The sequence below is a fragment of the Macrotis lagotis genome, chromosome 1 (assembly GCF_037893015.1).
Source record: "Macrotis lagotis isolate mMagLag1 chromosome 1, bilby.v1.9.chrom.fasta, whole genome shotgun sequence".
NCBI classification, from domain to species: Eukaryota; Metazoa; Chordata; class Mammalia; order Peramelemorphia; family Peramelidae; genus Macrotis; species Macrotis lagotis.
This window is the reverse complement of record NC_133658.1, coordinates 764,016,018-764,042,610: the sequence shown is the minus strand read 5'-3', so window position 1 is coordinate 764,042,610 and position 26,593 is coordinate 764,016,018. Positions and strand designations below refer to the sequence as shown.

The 26,593-nt window shown below is 35.8% G+C and overlaps 1 protein-coding gene across 5 annotated transcripts in view; it reads right to left on the bottom strand.

Moving 5' to 3' along the window:
- DEUP1 (deuterosome assembly protein 1) overlaps nt 1-26,593 on the bottom strand; it is a 116,102-nt gene that overhangs the window by 43,805 nt on the left and 45,704 nt on the right. For all 5 annotated transcript variants that reach the window (XM_074216445.1, XM_074216446.1, XM_074216450.1 and 2 more), the window contains 2 exons: nt 14,485-14,630; nt 237-342 (listed from right to left, as the gene is read on the bottom strand). In XM_074216445.1, coding sequence (XP_074072546.1) covers nt 237-342; nt 14,485-14,630 — 252 coding nt within the window. The remainder of the gene's footprint in view (nt 1-236; nt 343-14,484; nt 14,631-26,593) is intronic.

Sequence of the window (26,593 nt, the reverse complement as noted above, 5' to 3'; positions counted from 1 at the left end):
CAGGCTCTGGTGTTCTCTCAAAAGCTGAGAGATGGGTCACTAAAGATGGGCCATTACTTTTCTGCTCATACAAAAGAAACCCACAAAGAAATGTCTGAACCAGACATTTCATAGGGTACAATCTGGGGAAATATTAAAAAAATAAAGGAAGGAGTAAAAATGAGTTTCTTCTCTTTCAACCTGAGGGATATAGGTGACAACATACTTTTGAAAATTCAGCTAATTATTTTTCATACCTTATTCAATTCCTTTTCTTGATTTGTCTGGTCGGGTGTCAAGGAGAATAGCTCTTTCTTTTTTCTTTCTGGTTCTTTGAGGATATGTGAATAGGATGGCTCAAGCCTTCAAATTAAAATAAAACAGTGAATAAAAGTGAAACAACTTGATAAGCTGTTACTATTCTATTGCTTCACAACTGCCCACACCAGAGAGGTCACAATTTGTTGAAGCATTTAAAGACTATTTAGTAACTGTATGTGGTAGAATAAATTCAGTAGTTCTTTGGAAACATTACATGATAGGAATTCAAGTTCTAGAACTTTCAGATGTCATTCAACAGTACATTTTAAAAGATATATGCAGTACTTTTATGAACTTAATCAAGATTTACAGTAAATAAGGCATTTCACTTATTCTTAAGTAGATTGTTGATTGGGATGAGTGAAGGGAAGGTGTTAGACTAGGATCATAGAGTTCTGAGACCTTAGAAAGCATCTAATTCAAGCCCTTCAGTTGGTGAACACTGAAGCCCAGCTGAGCAATACCAGATTTCAAACTAGATTACAAAGTGGTTATCATCAAATGTTGCTGTCCAGTTGTGATCTTTGTGACATCAGGGGACTTTTTTTTTTTTGCAAGGCAATGGGGTTAAGTGGCTTGCCCAAGGCCACACAGCTAGGTAATTTATTAAGTGTCTGAGGTCAGGTTTGAACTCAGGTACTCCTGACTCCAGGGCCAGTGTTCTATCCACTGTGCCACCTAGCCGCCCCTCAGGGGGGCTTTCTTGGCAAAGATATTGGAGTAGTTTTCCATCTCCTTCTCCAGCTCATTTTACAGATGAGGAAACTGTGAGGCAAACAGGATTGAGTGACTTGGGGCCAAAGTGCCACAGGAGATAAGAGTGCTGGAGTCAGGAAGACTCATCTTCCTGAGTTCAAATCTAACCTGGGGCAAGTCACTTAACCCTATTTGCCTTAGTTTCCTCATTTATAAAGTGAGTTGGAGAAGGAAATAGCATACTACTCTAGTACCATTTGCCAAGAAAACCCCAAATAGGATTACAAAGTACTGTAGGATCACAAAGTACTGGACACAACTGAAACAAGTGAACTATAAAATCATCAGGATGAAAGTTCAGTGGAATAGATTAGGTACATAATACACAGTAGTAAATTATCTAAATAATCTAGCATTTGATAAACCATAGATCAAAACTTTTGGGGGTTTTGACTCATCATTTGACAAAAACTGCTGGGACAATTGGAAAATAGTATGGAAGCTACTAGGTAAAGACCATCATCTCCAAGACAAGGTCAAAATGGACAAATGCTTTAGAGATAGAGGGTGATATCATAAGTAAATTAAGTGAGCATGGAAAAATTTACCTGTCAGATTTACAGAGAAGAGTTTATGATCAAACAAGGAAAAAAGAGGACCATATAAAGTAAAACAAATGATAGTACATGAAATAAAGATTTTTTACAAAGAAAATGCAGTCAAAATCAGTAAGAAAGCAGTAAACTGAGGGAAAAACATTACAAGTTTCCATGATAAAGACCTCACTTCTCAAATATGTAGGTAATTGAGTCAAATTTATTAAAATAAGAACCATTTACCAACTAATAAATGGTTAAATGATATGAATAGGTTGCTTTCAGAAGAAATTAAAGCTATCAATAGTCACAAGGAAAAAAAGTCCTAAAATCATTACAGATTAGAGAAATACTAATTTTTTTTTAGGTTTTTTTTGCAAGGCAAATGGGGTTAAGTGGCTTGCCCAAGGCCACACAGCTAGGTAATTATTAAGTGTCTGAGACTGGATTTGAACCCAGGTACTCCTGACTCCAAGGCTGGTGCTTTATCCACTACACCACCTAGCTGCCTGAGAAATACTAATTAAAACAATTCTGAGATATTGCCTGACACTTATCAAATTGTCATTGATAGAAATGTTAAATGATAAATGTTGGAGGAGATGTGGGAAAATAGAGATACTAATGCATTTTTAGTGGAGTTGAGAGCTGGTCCAGCCATTCTGGAGAGCAATTTGAAAACTATGCCCCAAAGGTTTTAAACCTGCATACACTTTGACCCAGCAATACCACTAAGTCTGTATCCCAAAGAAATCAAAGGAAAGGGGAAAGGACCTGTATATATATATATATATATATATATATATATATATATATATATATACAAAAAAATATTTATAGAAACTCTTTCTATGGTAGAAAAGATTGGAAATTGAGGGAATGCTCATCATTTGGGGAATGGCTGAATAAATTGTGGTAAATGATTGTAATGGAATTCTATTCTGTTATAAAAAATGATGAGCAGGATGATTTCAGTAAAACTTATACAATATGAAGTGAGCAGACATTTGAAAACATTGTACATAGTAATAGGAATATTTTAACAATGATCAGATGTGAAAGACTTAGCTAGTCTGTTCAAGACAATGATCCAAGAAAATTTCAAAGGATCCATGATGAAGAATGCTATCCATCTTCAGAAAGAGAAAAATTATGAACTGTGAGTACAAATGGAAACATTCCTTTTTCACTTTATTTTTCTGGGTTTTTTGGTGTATTTTCTTTTGCAACAAGGCTAATAAGTTTTTCATAAATTTACATGTATAATTAATATAGTTTGTCTTCTCAAAGAGTGGGGGAGGGGCAGTAAGGAGGGAAAGAATTTGGAACTCATTTTTTTTTTTTTCTTTTTTTTGAAAGGCAGTGGGGTTAAATGCCTTATCCAAGGTCATACATCTATGAAACTCAAAATTTTTAAAAAATGAATGTTAAAATGTTTTAACTGAGAAATATTTAACAAAAAGATATATTTTAAAAGAAAAGAAAGAAAACAGGTTCGTAAAAGACTAAGTGACTTGCTGAAGGTCACATAAATAGATCAAAAAATTGAAACTCTGATTTCTGACTACTGATCAATCAACAAGCATTTATTAAATACTTGCTACATACCAGACAATATTCAAAGCACATTCATTCATTCATTCATTCATTTATTTATCTATCTATTTATTTATTTATTTTCATGTTAAAATGGTTTAATCTCAAACTAATTTAACAATCTAGGTTATTTAATTCCTCCCATTCTGTACACATTTTTTCAGAATGTTACAACACTAGTATCCCTATTTTAAAACCCTTCCTAAAACTAGTTCAGAAACTTTAAAAACAATGAGAATCATCACTCAGGCCACATGGCCAGCAGATATTCATTAAACCCGATTTCCTTTTAATAAAGGAGTCTCTTAATCCCCGGATCCTATATATTTTTTTCTTTCCCAATCATATATCCCACCTGTAGAGGGGTCTCTTTCCCTTTAAGGCTTAAGCTCTTGAGCTCTTCTGTCTATCCTCCCCCTCCCTCCATGAGTAGGGCACTTAGGTAGACTCATTCTAGGGTTCAAGTTTTAACAAGATGGTGGATGGGATCTAGACCACCATGTGTCCAACCCACCACCCCCTTCCCCCATCCCAGAAAGCATGGGATCTTTCCCAGACACTCATAAGTATAAGAAAATCTTCCCTCCTATAACTTCTCAATCTTCCCCTTAAAGGTTCTTTCTTCTCTAAAACTCTTCTAAACTCTCCCCAAACCACAGCTAATTTTCTCTTTAGGAATCCCCCTTCCTTCCCTTAACTCTGCACACCTAGCACAACTATCACTGGCTCAGTAAGGGAAGGGCTGATTTCCACATGGGGGCCACTGCACATACTTCCTTCTCCCCTACCTTCTGAAACTCCTGGGCCCAACTCCCAGCTATCCCTCTTTTAAAACTTAAGCTGGGTCCTCAGACCCAGAAATGCCTAAAACAGACACATACATACAAGACAGGACATAAAACAAACACATACACTCCCATGAGAATATTCAAATTCACTCACACAGCACTGGATCTAATAGCCTTCCTTCCTTCTGGCTTCCTTGGCTTCCAGCTAGCAGCCACATGGCTCCCTTGCCCCCCCAAACCTGGAGGCAACCTTCCCCCTTAAAGATTTTGGGGAAATTCCTGGAGAGGGAACCCAAATCCCCTCCTAGGGCATCCTTACATCCTCTGGTCTCTCCTTTAGGATAGCTCTCCCACATGGAGGACTTCTCAGCCAGTCCAGGGTAGTTCTGGTTATCTTTGCCACCCTGGAAATCTCCCCTTTACTATGTACAGTTCTACTTCCAGAACATTTTAATCACTCTTGGTTCCAAACCCGGGCCAATCTTCCCAGGAATCTTTGAGATATTTCCCCAGCAAAGAGCACCAAGAAAGTGGTCTTGAAATCAAGCCATTTGCATGCATTATTTCTTGTGGTCTTCCTGGAAAATACTGGGAAAAGTTTACATTAGTAACTCGAGGAGCCCCCAAATTGTTATGGCTCAAGAATACTTAGTCCAGAGTGATTAAAATGGTTTTTGTTAAGATATCTTAACAAAATGGCACACTTCTCTCACGGTGGGAGAGAGGGGCTGCAAAACACATTTAAATGAAAAACATACTATTTTATATAAAGTTCACCTTAAATATGTAAAAGCAAATAATCTCAAGAGTTTTTATAGACTGAAAATACAAATATGTTCTCAAATCCTTTCACGAATGGTAAATCTAAAATGAACCTTTGAAGGGAAATTAGCAATACTTAAGGTATATCATTAACATTTTGAAATCAATGTCATACTCCTCTTTAAAAATGTATCTGATTACATGGTTAGAGATAATACTGAACTGGATGGACCATGTTCTCTATATAGGACATTAAGTAAATGTTGATTGCTTGATAAATAAACTACTATTATATAACTTGTTGCAAAGACTAAATATTGTTTCTTTTATATTGGTAGATTGTTATTGCAGGTCCTATATCTTGCCATTTACCATTGAGGATGGCTCAGGGTTTGTCCAAGGAGCCAAAGTCATAAGTAAGGTTGACTTTTATTCTCCTTCTCATGGTATGTATATTATAATTACTACCTCTATAATTTAATGTTGAAATTTCAGCAAAACTATCACTTCTCTATGTAACTATTAGATTCTCAGCTTTGATACAGGGTTAACTCTTACCATCTGAGAAAAGGCACTAATGAGATTCAACATATTAGAGAAATATTTAAATCTAATTAGTTAAATTGCTTACTTATTCACAACTATAAACATTTTATGATCTGTAGAGCCCAAATTCCTTTTTGGTTATCTGGTATACCCACATAATTGAGTGATTCTAAATATGAAAAGAAATCTGTCATAACGAGCTTTCGGTAACATAGCAAGGTAATGAGTATGGAAGTTAACATCAAAATAGCATTTTTGAAAAGAAAACTGTTAATTATAGGGAAGCAGGAATAAAATCTTTTTAAAATCACTACTTTTTAATCAACTTGCATACAGAATCAAAAATCTATATTCAATTTCTACAAAATCCCAAAGGAAAAAGACTTTGAGATAACTTCTGATTACATATGAAAGGTGTATGCCCTAATTATTCTATTCTCTAGTGGTTAAATTCAATGTTTTTCAAATAAAGACTGTTAAACAACTACCGTTAAATTATATATATTTTTAAAAAATCCAACAATATAGATATCTAGGAGCCAAGATGGCAGAATAAGCAGTATATTGCTGCTGTTCTCCTATATTTACTTCCATCAACTATAAAATAGTGCCCCAAACAAATCCTAGAGTAGCAGAACCAACAAAAAGATGGTGTGAAACAATCTTTTAGTCTAAGAAACTTGGAAGATCAGCAAGAAAGGCTATCTCAATCAGATTAAAGGGGAATGTAGTCCAGGACAGGAAGTATTCCAGCAAGCCTGCAGTAAGCTCCATCTCAGCAAACTAGAGGGAGATTCTGAGCCCCACTTCAATGCCAACCCCAGACCCTCCCCTGCCCACATATGCTTCAGCATAACTGGGGAATGAGCAGACTCCAGCTCTGAGATCCACCACATGCTTCAGTGTAGCCCTGAAGAAATGCAAAAACAGTCCACCATACTCATCACATGCCAGACACAAGCACTAGGACCCCAGCTTGGCACCAAGTAAGCTGCCAGATCCCTTTGTCCTCTGGTAGTGCCAACCATACTCTCCATCTATCCCTCTGCCTCAGTGTGGTTCCAGACACAAGGGGTCCTGAGTAGGTGTCAGGGCAACATCAGGATAAGACCAAGTAATAGGTAGGACTTGCAGCCCCTAGCATAAGAAGCTTCAGGAGCTCTCTCTGGTATGCTGAGGCAGGTCTTGCTTTGTAGGCTTGTTGGACTCCTTCCTGTCCTGGACTGCATTCCCCTCTTATGTGAGTGAGATAGAGCTTTCCCGATGATCTACTACTCCAGGAGCAGAGTTCAGATTTACAAGGTCAAAAGAAGATGAGCAAAAACAACAATACCACAAAAAAAAAGAATCTGACCATAGAAATTTATTTTCATAACAGGGAAGATCAAGACATAAATTCAGAAGAGGACAGCAATGTCAAAACACCTATGGGATAAACCCTAAAGGAAAATTGGAAATCATCTCAAAAGAACTCATGGAAGAGCTCAAAAAGGAGCTTAAAAGTTATTTAAGAGAAGTAGAAGAAACATTGGACTAGGAAGTGAGGGTGAAGCAAGAAAATTATGAAAAAAAAATCAACAGCTTGGTAAAAGAAAACAACTGCTTAAAAAGTAAAACTGGCCAAATGAAAAAAGGAAGTACAAAAGTTAACTGAAGAATTAATTGAAGAAAACAGCATATTAAAAGTTAGAATTTGGAAAGTCAAAAGTAATGACTCAATGAGACATATCAAGAATCAATCAAACACAATCAAAAGAATGAAAAAATAGAAAATGTAAAATACCTTATTGGAAAAACAACTGATCTGGAAAATAGATCCAGAAGAGACAATATCAAAGTCACTGAACTATTTGAAAATCATAATCAAAAGTAGGACATGAATGCAACTTTCAAAAAAAAATTATCAAGGAAAACTGCCCTGATATCCTGGAGCCAGAGAGTAAACTAGATACTGAAAAAATACACCATCATCTCCTGAAAGAGATACCAAAATGAAAATACCAAGGAACATTATAGTCAAATTTCAGAGCTGTCATGTCAAGGGAAAAAAATACTGCAAGTGGTTAGGAAAGAAACAATTAAATATCAGGGAACTATACAGGATTATACAGAATTTAGCAACTGCAAAATTAAAGGATAGATAGTCATAGAATATGATATTCTGGAAGGCAAATGAACTAGAAATACAACAAAGAATCATCTACCCAGTGAAATTAAGCAAAATACTTCAAGGGGGGAAATGGATTTTTTTTAAATAGAGGATTTTAAGCTTTCAAAAAGAGAAGACTAGAGCTGAAAAAAATTTTTTTCTCCAATATTAAGACTCAAGAGAGGTCTAAAAAAGGGAAAAGGAGAAAAAAACATAAGGGATTCAATGGAATTGAATTGTTTTTTTTTAAATTTTTATCCTCCCCCCACCCCCACCCCACAGATAGCATTCCGTCAGTCTTTACTTTGTTTCCATGTTGTACCTCAATCCAAATTGGGTGTGATGAGAAAGCATATCCTTAAAGAGAACAGAATTCTCAGAGGTAACCAGATCAAACCATAAGACATCTGGGTTTTTTTTTTCCCGAATTAAAGGGAATAGTCCTTGTACTTTGTTCAAAGTCCACAGCAACTTATCTGGATACAGATGGTACTCTCTTTTGCAGACAGCCAAAAATTGTTCCCAATTGTTGTGCTGATGGAATGAGCAAGTCCTTCAAGGTTGAACATCACTACCATGTTGCTGTTAGGGTGTACAGTGTTTTTCTGGTTCTGCTCATCTCACTCAGCATCAGTTCATGCAAATCCCTCCAGGTTTCCCTGAAATCCCATCCCTCCTGGTTTCTAATAGAACAATAGTGTTCCATGACATACATATACCACAGTTTGCTAAACCATTCCCCAATTGAAGGACATTTACTGGATTTCCAATTCTTTGCCACTACAAACAGGGCTGCTATAAATATTTTTGCACAAGTAATGTTTTTACCCTTTTTCCTCATCTCTTCAGGGTATAGACCCAGTAGTGGTATTGCTGGGTCAAAGGGTATGCACATTTTTGTTGCCCTTTGGGCATAGTTCCAAATAGCTCTCCAGAAGGGCTGGATGAGTTCACAGCTCCACCAAGAGTGTAATAGTGTCCCAGATTTCCCACATCCCTTCCAACAATGATCATTATCCTTCCTGGTCATACTGGCCAATCTGAGAGGTGTGAGGTGGTACCTCATCGAAGCTTTAATTTGCATTTCTCTAATAATGATTTAGAGCATTTTTTCATATGGCTATGGATTGCTTTGATCTCCTCATCTGTAAATTGCCTTTGCATATCCTTTGACCATTTGTCAATTGGGGAATGGCTTTTTGTTTTAAAAATATGACTCAGTTCTCTGTATATTTTAGAAATGAGTCCTTTGTCAGAATCATTAGTTGTAAAGATTGTTTCCCGATTTACTACTTTTCTTTTGATCTTGATTACATTGGTTTTATCTGTGCAAAACCTTTTTAATTTAATGTAATCGAAATCATCTAATTGATTTTTAGTGATGTTCTCCAACACTTCCTTAGTCATAAACTGTTCCCCTTTCCATAGATCTGACAGGTATACTAGTTCTTGATCTTCTAATTTGCTTATAGTATTGTTTTTTATGTCTATGTCCTGTAACCATTTGGATCTTATCTTGGTAAAGGGTGTGAGGTATTGGTCTAATCTAAGTTTCTTCCATACTAACTTCCAATTATCCCAGTAGTTTTTATCAAAGAGGGAGTTTTTATCCTGGTGGCCTGACTCTTTGGGTTTATCAAACAGCAGATTACTATAATCATCTCCTGCTTTTACACCTAGTCTATTCCACTGGTCCACCACTCTATTTCTTAGCCAATACCAAACAGTTTTGATGACTGATGCTTTATAATATAATTTTAGATCGGGTAGTGCTAAGCCACCTTCGTTTGCATTTTTTTTCATTAAGCTCCTGGCAATTCTTGACTTTTTATTTCTCCATATGAATTTACTTACAATTTTTTCTAGCTCATTAAAGTAATTTTTTGGAATTTTGATCGGTAGGGCACTAAACAGATAGTTTAGTTTTGGTAGAATTGTCATTTTTATTATATTAGCTCTACCTATCCATGAGCAGTTGATATTTGCCCAGTTATTTAAATCTGATTTAATTTGTGTGAGAAGTGTTTTATAATTGTTTTCAAAAAGATTCTGAGTCTGTCTTGGCAAATAGACTTCCAAGTATTTTATACTGTCTGAGGTTACTTTGAATGGAATTTCTCTTTCTAGCTCTTCCTGCTGTTTCTTGCTAGTCATATATAGGAAAGTTGAGGATTTATGGGGGTTTATTTTATAAACTGCAACTTTGCTAAAATTGCTAATTGTTTCCAGTAGTTTTTTAGATGATTTCTTGGGATTCTCTAGGTAGACCATCATGTCATCTGTGAATAGTGAGAGTTTTGTCTCTTCCTTCCCAATTCTAATTCCTTTAATTTGTTTTTCTTCTCTGCTGATGCTAGCATTTCTAATACAATATTGAATAGTAGTGGTGATAATGGGCACCCTTGTTTAACCCCTGATCTTATTGGGAATGCCTCTAGCCTCTCCCCATTGAGTATAATACTTGTTGATGGTTTCAGATAGATACTGCTAATTATTTTAAGGAACAATCCATTTATTCCTACACTCTCTAGTGTTTTTTAATAGGAATGGATGCTGTATTTTGTCAAAAGCTTTTTCAGCATCTATTGATATGATCATATGGTTTCTGATAGGTTTGTTATTGATATAATTGAGTATACTAACAGTTTTCCTAATATTGAACCAACCCTGCATTCCTGGAATAAATGCTACTTGATCATAATGTATTATCCTAGTGATGACTTGTTGTAATCGTTTTGCTAATATTTTATTTAAGATTTTTGCATCTGTATTCATCAGGTAAATAGGTCTATTATTTTCTTCCTCTGCTTTAACTCTTCCTGGTTTAGGTAATAGCACCATATTGGTTTCATAGAAAGAGTCAGGCAGAGTTCCATCTTTCCCTATTTTTCCAAAGAGTTTATATAAGATTGGAACCAATTGTTTCTTAAATGTTTGGTAGAATTCACTTGTGGATCCATCAGGCCCTGGAGATTTTTTTTTAGGGAGTTCACTAATGGTTTGTTGAATTTCTTTTTCTGAGATAGGGTTGTTCAGGTATTTAATCTCTTCTTCATTTAACCTGGGCAACTTATATTTTTGTAAATATTCATCCATTTCACTTAGATTATCAAATTTATTGGCATAAAGTTGGGCAAAATAATTTTGAATTATTACTTTAATTTCCTCCTCATTGGTGGTGAGTTCACCTTTTTCATTTGTAATACTAGCAATTTGGTTTTCTTGTTTCTTTTTTTTAATCAAATTGACCAGAGGTTTATCAATTTTATTGTTTTTTTTCATAATACCAACTTTTGGTTTTATTTATTAATTCAATAGTTTTTTTACTTTCAATTTTATTAATTTCTCCTTTGATTTTTAAAATTTCTAATTTGGTATTTTATTGGGGATTTTTGATTTGTTCTTTCTCTAGTTTTTTTAGTTGCATGTTTAGTTCATTGATTTCCTCTTTCTCCAATTTATTCATGTAAGCATTTAGAGCTATAATATATCCCCTGAGAGTTGCTTTGAATGAATCCCATAGGTTTTGGTATGTTGTTTCATTATTATCATTATCTAGGATAAAATGGTTAATTCTTCCTATAATTTGTTTTTTGGTCCACTCATTTTTTAAGATGAGGTTATTCAGTTTCCAATTTGCTCTGGGTCTAGGAATTGAATTGTTTACATTGTTCTATGGGATGATGATAATTCTAATTCTTAAAAATTATACTACTGATAGTACAACTAAAGGGAATATACATAGACAGAGGGTACAAGAATAAGATGAATTGAAGGGAATGATATAAAAATTATTAAGGGATGAAAAAGAGCAGTGCAGTGGGTACAGGAGGAAGAGGTAGATTAGGGTAAATTATTTCACATGGAAAGGCTCAAAAAACATTGTAGTGGAAGGAAAGATAGACAATGGGCATTTCTTGAACCTTACTCCCATCAGTATTGACATACAATCAGTTGAATATAGAAATTTCTCTTAACCAACAGGAAAATAGGAGAGAAAGCAAAAGAGGGAGGACTTAGAGAAGAGAGGGTAGATAAGGGGACATGGTAGAGAAAAGCAAAACACTGTTGAGGAAGGAAAGGGTGAAAGGAGAAAGAGAACAAATAGGAAGAAAAATAGGATAGAGGGAAAAATGCAGTTAGGAGTCATAACTGGAAATGTGAATGGGATGATCTCTCCCATAACACTTTGGAAGCAGATAGAATCAAAAACCAAAATCCTACAACATATTGTTTACTAGAAACATATCTGAAGCAGAGACACACAGATAAAGAATAAAAATAAAGGAGTGGAGCAGAATCAATTATGCTTCAACAGAATTAAAAAAAAACAGGGCCAACAAATCCCGATCTCGGACAAAGCAAAAGCAAAAATAGATTAATTAAAATAGAGAAGAAAGAAAATTATATCTTGCTAAAAGGTTCTGTAAACAATGAAGCAATATCAATACACATATACACAAATGGTATAACATCCAAATTAGTTTTTTTAATTTTATTTAATTTTTTTCCAATTACATGCAAACGTCTTCAGCATTCATCCTTTTGCAAGCTTTTAAGTTTCACATTTTTCTGCTACCCTCCCTTTCCCTTCCCTTTCCCCTCCCCATGGCAGCAAACAATCTGATATAGGTTTTACATGTACAATTGTTTTTTAAAAAATTTTATTTATTTAAGGCAATGGGGTTAAGTGACTTGCCCAACTAGGCAATTATTAAGTGTCTGAGGCTGGATTTGAACTCAGGTTGTCCTGACTCCAGGGCTGGTGCTCTATCCATTGTGCCAACCTTAGCTGCTCCTGCACAATTGTTCATAACATATTTACAAATTAGTCATATTGTGAAAGAGGAATTAGAACTAAGTGGGGGGGACACCAATGAGAAAAAGAAAAAACATAAAATAAAATTTAAAAAGTGAACATAGTATTCAGGCTCCATAGATTGTTCTCTGGAGGTGGGTGGCATTTTCCATACCAGGTCTCACAGGATTGTCTTTAATCATTGAACTAAGAGGAGCTGAATCCAACATAGTTGATCATCTTACAATGTTGCTGCTAATGTGTACCATATTCTCCTGATTCTACTCACTTCACTCAGCATCAATTAATGCAAGTTTTTCCAGGTTTTTTTAATGTCATGCTGTTCATGATTTCTTATTAATTTTTTTAGGTTCTTGAAAGGCAAATAGGGTTAAGTGGCTTGCCCAAGGCCACACAGCTAGGTAATTATTAAGTGTCTGAGACCAGATTTGAACCCAGGTACTCCTGACTCCAAGGCCAGTGCTTTATCCACTATGCCACCTAGCTGCCCCTCTGTTCATGATTTCTTACAGAACAATAGTACATCATAGCATTCATATACTACAATTTGTTTAACCATTCCCTAATTGATGGGAATTCTTTGCCACTACAAAACATAACTTTTTATGATCTCTTTGGGATACAGAGCTAGAAGTGGTATTTCTGGATCAAAGGGTAGCATCCAAATTCTTAGAAGAGAAGTTGAGAAATCTCCAGAATCATGACCAGTAAAAGATAAAGAGTATTACAAAATGTAAAATAATTTTCATTATATTAAATTAGTAAGATGTTGCACAAATTAAAGCAATGCAACCAAGATTAGAAGGAAATTGTTCCCAGAAAGTTGGGAAACAATCTTTATAGCAAGTGTCTCTGATAAAGGCCTTATTTTTCAAATATATAGAGCATTGAGTCAAATTTATAAGAATACAAGCCATTCCCCAATTGATAAATGGTTAAAGGATATGAACAAGCATTTATCAGATGAATAAATCAAATAAGTTCTTTGAAGAATTTCAATTTGAAAAAAATTCACTTTCGATCAGAGAAATGCAAATTAAAACAACTCTGAGGTACTATCTTATACCTATAGAATTGGCTGCTGTTACAAAAAAAGGAAAATGATAAATGGGGAAGATGTGGGAAAATTGGAGCACTAAAGCATTGTTGGTGGAATTATGAATTGATCCAACCATTTTGGAGAGCATTTTGGAACTAGGCCTAAAGAGCAACCAAACTGTGCATACCTTTTAATCAAGCAATACCTCTACTAGGTCTGTAACCTAAAGAGACTATAAAAAAGGGAAAGACCCACATGTGCAAAAAATATTTATAGTAGCCTTTTTGTGGTGACAAAATATTGGAAATTGAGGATATACCCATCAATTGGGGAATGGCTGAACAAGCTGTGGCATATGAATATAATGGAATAATGTTGTTCAATAAAAAATGATGAACAAGATTTCAGAAAAACCTGGAAAGACTTGTATAAACTGATAGAAAGTGCAATGAGCAGAACCAGGAAAATACTGTACAGAGTATCAGCAACATTGTGTGATGTCTATCCAAATGAATGACTCTTCTCATCAACATAAAGATCCAAGATAAGTACAAAGGATTCACAAAGGAAAATGCTATACATATACAGATAAAGATCAGATGAACTTTTTTTATTTTTTTTATTTGAGTTTTGAGTTTTACAGTTTTTCTCCCAATCTTACTTCCCTCCCCCCACCCCACCCCCATGGAAAGCAATCTATCAGTCTTTATTTTGTTCCCATGTTGTACATTGATCTAAATTGAGTGTGATGAGAGAGAATTCACATCAGATGAACTCTTAATGCAGATCAAAGCATAGTTTTACCCTCATTTATTTTATTCTTTTTCAAGGCTTTTCCCCCCATTCTGCTTCGCTTCTTACTTCACAACTATGCCTATTATAAAAATATTTTTTAACATAATAGCTCATGTATAACCTATATCAAATTGTCTACCATTTTTGGAAGAGAGGAGGGAAAGTAAGAGAGGAAGAAAAAATTTAAAACATAAAATATTAAACAATGAATGTTAAAAATTGTCTTGACATGTAATTGGAAAAATACTCTTAAAAATCTAACAATATGGTATTGTCTATAAGCATATAAATTAGCAGATACACTTTTTAATTCTTGTAACAGATAAATCCTAAAGAAACATGTAAATAATGAGTTTAACATTCCCTCTAAAATTCAATATTGAATTTAAAGAACATACCTTTTTTGATTGTCTTGAAAATTTTGGTACTCTCCTATTTTTAATAATTCTCTATGTAACTGTAGTCGTTCCATTTCTATAACTCTCAAGAGATCATCACGTGACTGTAATTCATTTTTTACCTCTGAAAGTCCTGCTTCCATGGTCTAAATAGAAAATCAAAATGATTTAATGGTAATATTAAGATTTCATGATTTCATGGAATGCATTAAAACAATTTTATATTTCATAAGCTAGCCTTTTAAAAATGAACTAATGTTAAGCATTTTTGTTCCATAAGAACCAAAGTTTATAGAATTCTGTATCACTAAAACTCTAAGTCCTGAGTCATAAATGTCATGGAACTTTATGGCTACAAAATACTTTAAAGATCTTGTAGGCCAATACCTCCATTTTAAAGATGATGAAATTGAGGGCTACCATATTAACTTAATGCAGAAGAGGTTCTTAAAAAACAGATCTCTGAACTTTTCATTTAATTAATAACATTTAGATCAAAATCAATTGGTCCATTCTCAGGAAGCATTCATGACCTAAACTAGAAATAAGGGAAATTAAGGTCTTTCTGTTAATGAAGAAACTAGCAGTCTCTTATGAGAAATAACTTACTATGCATTTGGTGAATGAAATTTAACTAAACTGGGAATGTAGAAGGTAGCATTTTTAATAAGAGTTACTATTTAAAAAAACAGGTCATACCAAATTTACCTCATTTCCTTTTTCTTTCAGGTTTAAAAGAATGATAATGAGGAAAATGCCTCAGATATAAAATCTGTTACAACAACCTTTTAGACAAGCCAGGGAAGATTTGGACTGTATGGTTATATGATTAGGTGGATTTGAAATTATTTTAATGACCAGATTCAATTAGCTATGTAACTATGAGTAAGTCACTTCTAAGAGCCTCAATTTCCTCATCTGTAAATTGGCAATAATAGTCATAATATCTATCAACAACCATTTCCTAAGCACCTGCTGTGTTTCAAGGATTGTGCTAGGGTTTGGAATACAAAGAATGAAACAATTCCTTCTTTCAAGGAGGTTGAATTTCTAATAGAGGGTGTAGCATGCACATATATATGTTTTAAAAATATAAAAAGTCTAAATACAAGTGGTTAGAGTGGAAGAACATGAGCAATTTATTCTCATGCAGAAGATAACACTTTGGCTGAATTTTGTGAGGCAGAAATGAGGAATTATTTCATTCCTAGCATGAGGGGATAGTCTGTGCAGAGGTACAGATGTGGGAAGGGAAGAGAGAAAACTGGTCTGGCTAGATTAAAAAACATGTCAAGATAATTAATAGAGAATGAGCCTGGAAAGATAGCTATAGACCAGATTATGAGGGGCTTAAAAAACCAAACAGAACAATTGATAGTAGAGGCACTAGGAAGCCACTGGTGTTAATTGACTGGGAAAGTGACATGGTCAGATGTGTGCTAAAGAAAATCACTTTGGCAAGCAGTGGATTGAGGCTGGAGTAGGCAAAGACTTGAGTGAGATCAATCTGCAATAATTTAGGCAAGATGTAATGGAGATCGGAAATGAAGTGATCTGTGTGAGTCGAGATAAGGGGGTCAGGGATGCCTAAGTGTCAGAAATTTCAAAATACCACAACTAATTAAATTTGTGAGTTGAGGTCAGAAAGAGGCATTAAGGATGCTGATAAGGTTATGAACCTAGAGCACCAAAAGAATGAGACTGCCTTCGACAGAAATAAAAAAAATTGAAAGAAGGTTAGATCTGGTAGAAAATTAGATTCTTTTTTCAGATACACTGAGTTTGAGCTGTCTTCAGGACATCTATTTGAAATTCCCAATAGCAATTGGTGAAGTAAAACTGAACTGCAGTGGAGAGACTAGTTCTATGAGGTATCAACAGAGAACTAACTATTAAAATAATAGGAGCTTATGTGGTCACAAAGAGAAATAATATACATAAAAGATAATCCAGGACAAAACCATGTGCAACTACCATAGTTAGGGAGTGTGACATAATTACTCAGCAAAGGAGACTGAGAAAAAGGGGTTTGATTACTCTGAGTAAAACACAGTGTCACAAAAACTCAAAGAGGAGAAAGAATCCATTAGGGTGTCAAATACAGTAGTTGTTTAAAAAGTACAACAGAAAGATGAATACTGAAGTGGTGGAGCATCAGATATCATAATTAAGAGTTCATTAGGGACTTTGGAGAGTGCATTTATAGTGTCAGAAGTAAAAAAGAATGAGGAGAATTTGTTGAGACAGCAAGTATATAAAACTTATAGGTGCTTGGTTGATAATCGGAGCAAAGATATAGGATGATAGGTGGAGGGAATGGTGCATTGGTGTATAGTTAAGATTTTTAAGCAAGTTTATCAAACATGTTTGAAGACAGAAAAGAAGGAACTAGAAGATATAGTGAGAAGTTGAAGGAAGAAATAGGGAGGGAAGATTTGAAATGGCTTCTGCAAGGAGTGAGTTAGAGAATCAATTAGGGAAGACTTAAAAGGATGCTTTGCTTAGTGAGGGCTTAATTGAAGTTGGACAAGATGAATTTGTCATATATCTAGTACTGTTGTGACTTCTTTTGGATTCATTCAGTGGCATCAATAGGAATAGAAGAAGTGGATCCTGGGAATAATTCAAAGCTGAAGTTTGGCAAGGGAAAGGGGATATAGAAAAGAGTGAGATTTGAGAGGGAATTGCACACAGGACAATGTGTAATTAAGTTGAGTAAATGTAGTCAAATTGAAAAAGGAGTAAAGTTTAGTCAGAGTAGGAAGAATGCCTTAGAAAGTACTTGTGTCAGGCAGCTATGGAGCACAGATGGTGGAGTCAGGAAGACCTGAGTTCAAATCCAGACTCAGACACTTAATTTCCTAGCTGTGTGACCTCAGGCAAGTCATTTAACTCCATTGCCTTAAACTTTTTTAAAAAAAGAAAGCACTTGTGGGATTTAAATGAGATAATACACACACACACACACATGCATATATATATATATATATATATATGTATATATATATACATATATATATATGGGTAAATTTTAAAGAATTTTAAATTAAAATTAAAATATCAGTGATGATGATGATGATGTTGTTAACAGGAAGGTAGATTATAATGAAGTACCCTCAGGATCTATCTTTTGTCCTCAAAATTAAAGAATATATTGGGGCAGCTAGGTGGCATAGTGGATAAAGCACTGGGCTTGGAGTCAGGAGTACCTGGGTTCAAATCCGGTCTCAGATACTTAATAATTACCTAGCTGTGTGGTCTTGGGCAAGCCACTTAACCCCATTTGCCTTGCAAAAAAAATTAAAGAATTTATTATGAAAAGAATAGTTTTAACTAGTTTTTAGTGAATGGTTTCATCAAGAACTGGGCTTGCCAGACCTCTTTTTTTTGACAATTATAATGATATGAATGATCTTGGTATTATTTACCTAAAATTAAGCAAAGCATATAATAAAGTCTCTCATGCAATTTCATGTTTGACCATTACAGAAAATGAGATGTAAATTAGATGATAATAGATAACTAGACTCAAAAGAATGGTTTAATATTAACTTGGAAGTCTCTAGTAGAGTGCCTCTAGGCTCAGTTCCTGCAGTTTAATATTTTATTTTGGAATTACACACAATTAAGGGGTTGGTTGGTTCTTTTCATTTGTTATCCAATAAGACCAAAACAATACTATGCTAGAGACAAGTTACAGTGTGTCCAATTGTGGCTTAGCAGTCCAACAAAGAGCTCAGGATGCTCTAGCCATCTGGCTGATGGGCACAAATAGTCCATATGAACACAGAGGGTACAATAAACTTACCTATCTCACATTTCCTTTGAGTTAATTCTGCCATGCTCATAACACACAGCACCCTCTCTAATGAGGTCCTGTATCAGTGTCTCCCATGCTGTACAATAAATTCCAAAGTTCTTGAGATCTTCAGAGTATCCCTTGCTTTTTCTGACCCCCTGTGAATACTTGCCCTGGTATCTTTGGTAAGCATATGTTTCATATTCGAACAACATGGCCTGCCCATTGGAGTTATAATCTCTAGTAATGTTTGAATGCTTTGCAGTTTAGCCTAAGAAAGGTCCTTAGTGTCTGGTATCTTCTCCTGTCAGGTGATCTTCAGAATTTTCCTAAGACAATATAAATGTAAGTCATTCAGTTTCCTGTCATGGTACTGGTAGACTGTCCAGTTTTCACAAGTATGAAACAATGAAGTCAGCACAATGGCTCTGTAGATCTTCAGTTTGGTAATCAGTCTAATTGCCTCCTCTCTTCCCCACTTTCTTTTGAAGTCTCCCAAATACTGAGCTAACTCTGGCAATGTGTGTGTGTCAACCTCATTATCAATATCTACCTCCTTGGAGGGCACTGCTAAGGTAAGTGAACTTGTTCACAGTCCTCAAAACTTCTCCATTTGCTGTAATCAATGGTTCCACATATGCATGGTGTGGTGCTGGCTGATGGGGCACCTGATTTCTTGGTATTAATTGTTAGACCAAAATGAGAACAATCATCAGAGAATCAATCCATACTTTGTTGCATCTCAGCTTCAGAGGTAGCATTGGGTGCACAATCATCTGCAAACAGAAGATCATGCACTAACACTCCTTCTACTTTGGTCTTGGCTTGTAGCCTTTTCAAGTTGAATAATTTACTGGCAGTGCCTTGGCTGATCTTGAGGTCATATTCATCCTCAGTGAAGGTGTTTGATGGCATGACTGAAAACAACATGCCAAAAAGCATGCGAGCAAGGACACATCCTTCTTTTACTCTATTGGTGACTGAGAAATCTAGAGAGCATTGTCCACTATCCAGAACCCAGGCAAGCACGATGTAATGAAACTGATATACAATTATGATGACCTTCTCTGGGCAGTCAAATTTTGATACAATTTTCTTAAATCCTCATGAATGACAGTATTAAAAAAGCTTTGGTCAGATCTATAAATGTTGTATACAGACTTCCGTTCTGTTCCTGGAATTTTTCCTAGAGTCGTTGGGCAGCAAACACCATATCAACTGTTCCTCAACCCTTTCTGAAACCACACTGGCTCTCAGGGAGGTGACCATCTTCCAAGTGAAGGATCAGCCTATTGAGGATGACTCTGGTAAGAATCTTGCCAGCATTGACTAAAAGAGAAACACACCTATGATTGTCACAGGACAATCTATTCCCTTTACTTTTATAGAGATGGATGATGGAGGAATGCTTGAATTATTGGGGGATAACCTCTTCATGCTGTATAAGCTGGAAAATTTCAGTCAGCTTTTGTATGAGCAATTGTAAATATCAGTTGGAATAGAATGTGCTTTGGCACATGAAAGGAGCCTAATGGCATTTAAAAAGCCTCTTCTTTGGTTGGAGCTTTAGACAGATTGAGTTCAACTCAAGTTAACTGATCAATGGCTTCAGCATTGATTAATGACTGTCAGTAAGAACACTATGGAAGTGTTCAGCCCATCTCTCTAGGATCACGTCCCTATCACTAATCAATATGGCTCCATCAGCACTGATTAGTTGAGATGTCCCAAATGCCTTTGACCTATAAATAGCTTTTAGAGCATCATAAAAGCAAATTGGCTTGTTAACTGTAACCATGAAAGTGAATTTCATCTGCTTTCTTAGTAAGCAAGAGTCCTGCGAATCTCTAAGTTTCACTTGTCCTTTACTTTTGATGGAATTAAATACTGCCTTCTTAAAAATGAATCAACCATTTTGCTGGTAAACCCTGTGGAATTCTCATTTTTCATTTAGCAGCTTCTGTATTTCCTCATCTTTTTCATCAAACCATTTTGATGTTTTTGAGTGTTCTGATCCATATGAGTAAAGATAATGCTGTACACCAATCTCTAAAAGCTGTCCACTCCTTTTCTGCTGCACTGTGGCCAATTGTGTTTGGGCTCAACTTTCCCTCCAAGATAGCAACAAACTGTTCCCATTCAGAGAAGCATTCTAATCTTTTGACATTAATTTTTTTGAAAGCCATTTTTGCCTTGGGACCACCACTTAGGTTGAATGTGAATATTTAGCTTGTCCAGCCTTCTGCACCACACATTATTACCTTCATCACTCTCACATCCTGTCTCTTCTTACAATAATGTACTGGTGGTAAGTAGAATCCTCTCTGAAGTTTTTATATATTTTTTGTGTCTCAACCACAGTTTAGGATCCCCCTGCTGTGGTAATCAGGCAAGGGTTGGGTTAGCAGACACTATTTAGGGCACTTTTTTCTAGTCCCTTACTCACACCAGGTGGTGAACAGTGTGATCCTTAAAAGATTGCTCAGACACCTAGGGGTGTCTGTGTGCAGGATTGTGACTATAGCTCCCAGTGTTTCTGCACCTGCTGCTTTGTCACTTTCCTGTAGACACAGGACTTTGAGATACAAATGATAATGGATGATGTCTTGATTTATGAAAAAACTGGATTTAAGTGAGGCAGAGTTTCAAGATTTCAGCCTCACTTTTTTTTTTAGGTTTTTGCAAGGCAAATGGGGTCAAGTGGCTTGCCCAAGGCTACACAGCTAGGTGATGATTAAGTGTTTGAGACCGAATTTGAACCCAGGTACTCCTGACTCCAGGGCCAGTGCTTTATCCACTGCACCACCTAGCCACCCCAAACCCCACTTTCTTCCAAAGTCATCATTGTCCAGTTGAAAGACAACTGATGATGACCCTGTCGTCCAACCAAGTTCAGCCACCTTCATAGCTGATAGAACAAATTGTTCTCATATACCCAGTCACCAGTTTAATATTTCATTCTTTGGAAGAGAGCCCCCCAACTCACCAATGGGCTTGAGATCCTTCAGTTACCCTTGACATGATTTAGCCCATCTACCAAAATGATTTACCAGGGTTGGGGTGGGGGTAGGGTTGGTCGATTTGTATGTTACAGCTTCTTGAAATTTCAAGTGAAAATTAGGTGGCTCAGGTAGACATCAAAGGTGGAAAAGAGCCCTCATACAAGAGGTATTAGTCTTCATGGAACACACCCTAAACCCCAAATTTGGCAATTACACACAATTACACCCAAGTGAGAGGTTGGTTGGTTCTTGTTCCTTGATTTTGAAGAAGACCAAAACAACATCACTATGTTATGGGATAAGTTTCAGTGTGTCCAACTATGGCTGATCAAACCAACATGAGCTCAAATACTGTACCTATAGGATGGCACAAATAGTACATGTTGAGCAGTATCTCAGAGTTAGAGAAGGGCAATATTTAATAGAGGGAGAAAAGGTCAATTCTGAAAATTATAGGTTACTGACCTTGACTTCAATTCCTTTCAAAATTAAAGAATATATTATGAAAAGAATAGTTTTAACTAATATCTAGGAAAGAGTTATGGCTTCATCAAGAAGAGGGCTTGCCAGACTAACCTCTTCTTTTGACTCTTTCATTTTTCCGTCCTGCCTTCTGGAAATCTGGGACAAACTATGCTTTTTATCAACCTCCTTTCTGAGAGTGGTTTAATAGCTTGGAAGTCTCTAGTGAAGTGCCTCTAAGCTTAGTCCCTGCACTATTCAATATTTCTATCTGTGATCTGAAGCTAAAGGTGTAACACTCAGCAAATTTGGGGATTATATGCAGTTGAGAGGTATCTTTAATACATTGGATGAGAGAGTCTGCATACAGCTCCAACTTGTAAATGCTGTCTTCATGTCTAGCTACATTTCCTTCCACAACAAATGATAGTGGGTTCTTTGGCTTCAGATTACCTCTGGGAAATACTTTGGCAGAGGGGGCCAACTCTGAAGAGAATAGCTCCTACTATGGAATCTACTTTAACAAAGCAGCACTTTGGTGCACCTGGATGTGTCATTCCTAGACTCATGGTAAACTATCTTTTTATTACTTAAAAGCCTTTTCAAAGGCAAAAGTCCAATAAAGAATCTTGAGTGCCAAAGATTTGTGAGGTGCATTGTTAGGACTGAAAATCAACTGATAAAAATGGCAGTAGTAGATCATAATTTCCAAAAATTATCACAGAATTCTTGCAAAGCAAGATTCACCTCCACTCACAAGCTTCCTTTATCTTTCACTGTTCCATTCATACCAGTTCTCTATTCTCAGTCATGACCTTCTGTATTCCTTAGGAATTCTCTAGTTACTAATGTTCAAATTTATATAAACAGGTATTTCTGGTTCAGATGTTGGAGAATGGTTTTGACCAAAGCACATAAGAAAACAGTTTCACTACTCCTTCTTCCCTCCCCATTCAACAGATTTGAAATAGCTAAAGTTCATGAGGAGCTACAAATTTGCAGGGACATTCAAGTTGAATGCATGGTCCTCTATTCCAATCCCAACCTGAAAAGGCATCTATTCATTGTTTTCCCAAATCCAAATACAGATATAAACTTTCTGTAGATACATTTCAGTTTATAGGATCATCTTATGCAACTGATCCAGCAGGAAGGAGGTCAAGAGATGAAAAGGCTAATTCTACATCTTCATTGTACTGAAGGTCTAAGAAGTAATCACAGTGGAGCTTTAGCTCCGTTTCCTTTCCTCAGCCCACCTCAATAGAATAGAGGAACCATTTTTGTAGCTTTTTTTTCTCTAGGAATTCCAGGAGAACTTCTGATCCTGACAGAAAAGAGATTTGATTTGAGAGGGGTTACATCTTTGTCCAAATAAAGTTCAGAATTGAGGGAATGTGGTATTAACACTTTTCTTCTCAATGCCATTGAATACATTTTGGAATACCTGATAAGAGTGTACAGTGTAGTCTCAAGTGCAGTGTATTAGGCAGTCTGTCACTTAACCTTTGCTCATTTTCCCCATACTTACAGTGGCAGTGAGAAAAACAATATCTAACTACTCCTGTCCAGGTTGTGCTGAGCTAGCTAGTTATCTAATTCCAAGGACCACTGAAAATGTGGGGGAATCATGTGATGAAATTTAGAGCAAATTACTTTCCATGTTCCCATTTCCTGGTCCACAAATGTTTTCTTGAGTAACTGGTCACAGAACTTCAGAGGTTAGCTAATCTAACCTTTCCCTGAAAAAGAGGCTTCCCTGACAAATGATCACCCTTTACTTGAAGAGTACCTGTAAGAAGGTATTCTCCACATTCTGAGGCAATGAATTTTAGTATAACAGGAAATTTTTTTCTTACATCAAACCAAAATCTGCCTCTCTGCAAATTTCACCCAATGTTTTTAGTTCTATCCTCTGGGACAAAGAAGGAATATGATAACTTTATCATCCATATGATAGCACAGATGTCTGAAACAGTATCATGTCTTAAATTCTTCTCTGTTCCAGGCTAAACAACCTTAATTCCTTCAAAGATTTTTCACATGGTCTAGGCTAGGAGCTCTTTACCATGCTGGTAAGTTTTCCTCTAGTTGCATTCACTGTGGCTTCTCAGTGTTATTCCTAGGGAATGGCCAGAAAACTCAAAGTAGTCTACCCAAGGCAGAGAACAGCTCACTTGTTCTGGACTATGTATTCTTCTCACAGTTCAGGGTTACACTAGTTATTTTGGCTGCAATATTCAATTCAATCCAAAGCAAAAATATTTATTAAACTGCCATTAAGTATAAGGTGATAAGGATACAAAATCAAAAATGAAAAAGTATCTGCCTTCAAGGAGTTTATATCCATAAAAGCGTGGTGTAGCAGAAAAGGTCCTTAATTTAAAATGAGAACACCTAAGCTCAAAGAAAGCCTTTGCCACCACAATTGCAAAATGAGGGACTTGGTTGAGCCTAACATTCTCCCAGGTCTCTTCTAGCTCTAAATCTATAACTGTAAGAACCTAGAAAACAAGTATAATATAATTTCAAGAGAAAAAATAGACACTGAATTAATACAGTCCTCAGCTTATCTGCCATATTGCTAAGAATAAAATAAAATCTACTGATTTATGTACTTCTGAGTGACAGAAACTAAATAAACAGTCTTATCTTTCAGGAAATCCTTTCCTTATTTGGACATCATTACTCATACTATTACACATCTTTTTTTATAATGAAAGACAACTATTCAAGAGTCTCAAATCTCTTATTTGTTCTTCATTTCCACTCCTAGGTAAAAACTTTCACAACAATCTCTCAAGCCTTTTGCCCCAACCAGAACAGCAAATAATTTTCATCAGAATTTTTAGCTTTTCACACCGTTAAATTACCCATTTAATACCAGTTAGTATGCCATTGGAGAAAAATTTTTATCTTTTCAATCTTATTTTTTCCATTCTACTCAAGTTAAAATTCTTATTCACCATATCACATAACTTGACTATTTTTTCCCTTAGTCATCAGGTATATTATCTTTCCCAGATGAAGCACCCTTTCCTTTCTTCCCATCGAATCATGTCCTTTTCCTTCTTAAAAAATGCTCTTCAAAATTCACCTCCAGCATGGAGTCATATATACTTATGTAATTATTCACAAACATATGTAATATATACACATATGCATGTATAAAACCAAAACTTTCATCTTTTGGAGGAAGAAACAAAGACGCAAAGGGGTTAAGTAATTTGACCAAGGGCACAAACACAGTCAGAAGCAGGGCTGGGTTTTGAGCTCAAAACTATTCTGACTACAAATATGTACTTTTTCATTGTACCAGGAAACTTGACGGACTGGCCTCAAAAATCTTCACAGTGTCATCTCCAATTAGTGACATTATATTTTGGAGCAAACTTAGATCTTATGTCTTCCCTCATTTACTCTACATGATCTTTCCTTTATCTTCTAATCAATAGCTCATTATGTTTCTACCCAGGCCCTAAGGAGAAATCTCTAAATATAACTGACATGGGTAAAAGGTCCTGTAAGAATATTCAGAGTAGCTGATGTATTTATTAGATATAAGACAGTATTTGCACCCAAAATGATATAAAACTGCAAAATGCTCATAAGACTTCATAAATAAATGCAGAAAACACAAAGTTCTCACAAAAATACAACTTTTCTCCTTCTCTGGTAGGTCCCACTTTCCAAAGAGTCCTAAAATGATCCACACAGACACTTTAAGCCTTTTGGTATTATTCTAAGAACTTGGATTTACTATTCCAGAAATACACTTGATATGACTAGCTACAGAATATCTCCCTTCCCAATGAACTTATTCCATCTTGATAACTCACTGGAACAGTGGAATGCAAAGTCCAGGTCTCTTGATATTCTTTGTGATGGTTTAAGTCCCTTAAGTCTCTTCACCTTTGGAAGCCATATAAAATAATCCTCTTATCTCACCAAAGTGCACATGACTCTAGAAATTCCTATTATCTAAATAGAAAAACTGGATCCTTAAACTTTCAAACCTGGGTTCATTTGTGATAACTAAAAATGACTAAACTACACCTGAAAGCCTCCACTAGGTGTCTAGATTGTGGGATCAAGATGCTTCTGAAATCCACATCATCCTCTGTCTAGATTCCAGACACTTAAAGCTGTGGTGATTCAAGGACTAGACTCTGGAAGTATGTATGATCTTAGGAAATCCAACCAGGAGGCTTGGGTAGGAGTGCTATACAGAATTCCCTTCTTGATCTACATAGGAAATGCTGCTTCTGATTCAAAATGTGTTTTTGTCACAAAATAAGCTATTAAAAATCCTTTGTCCTGCTATACTCTCAGAATATCTATAGAAAAAAAACTAAAGCCTCATCTTTCTCCATTCATCTTCCTCCCTTCCAAACTTTCCCATTATAGTCAAGAGCAACATCTTCCTCCCAATCCCCATTTCACAACCTAGATATTATCCTTGATTCCTCTATTCCTCTAGCCTTCCCCAGCTAATAAATTAACAGTCAAAAATTGAAGGGAGATCAACAACCAAAAGGACTGAGAAAAGCCTATTAGATCTGTCAATTAAATGAAAGACGAAAGACCAAGATAAAAGTGACAGGAGAGTTGGTGCATGATTTTCTGTTTTCAGTTGATTTGTATACTCAATGTGATACGTAAACTGTGATACATAAAGTACGTATCAATTTCCTGCTTCTTATGCTAATTATGGCCTAACAATTAACACCAAAATAATACAGGATCTCCATCAATCAACATCACATCATTAAACAATACTGAGATATATACCATTATCAGCATTTATAGTAGAATTAGAAACTGAGGCAAAGAGAAATAAAGCAACTTG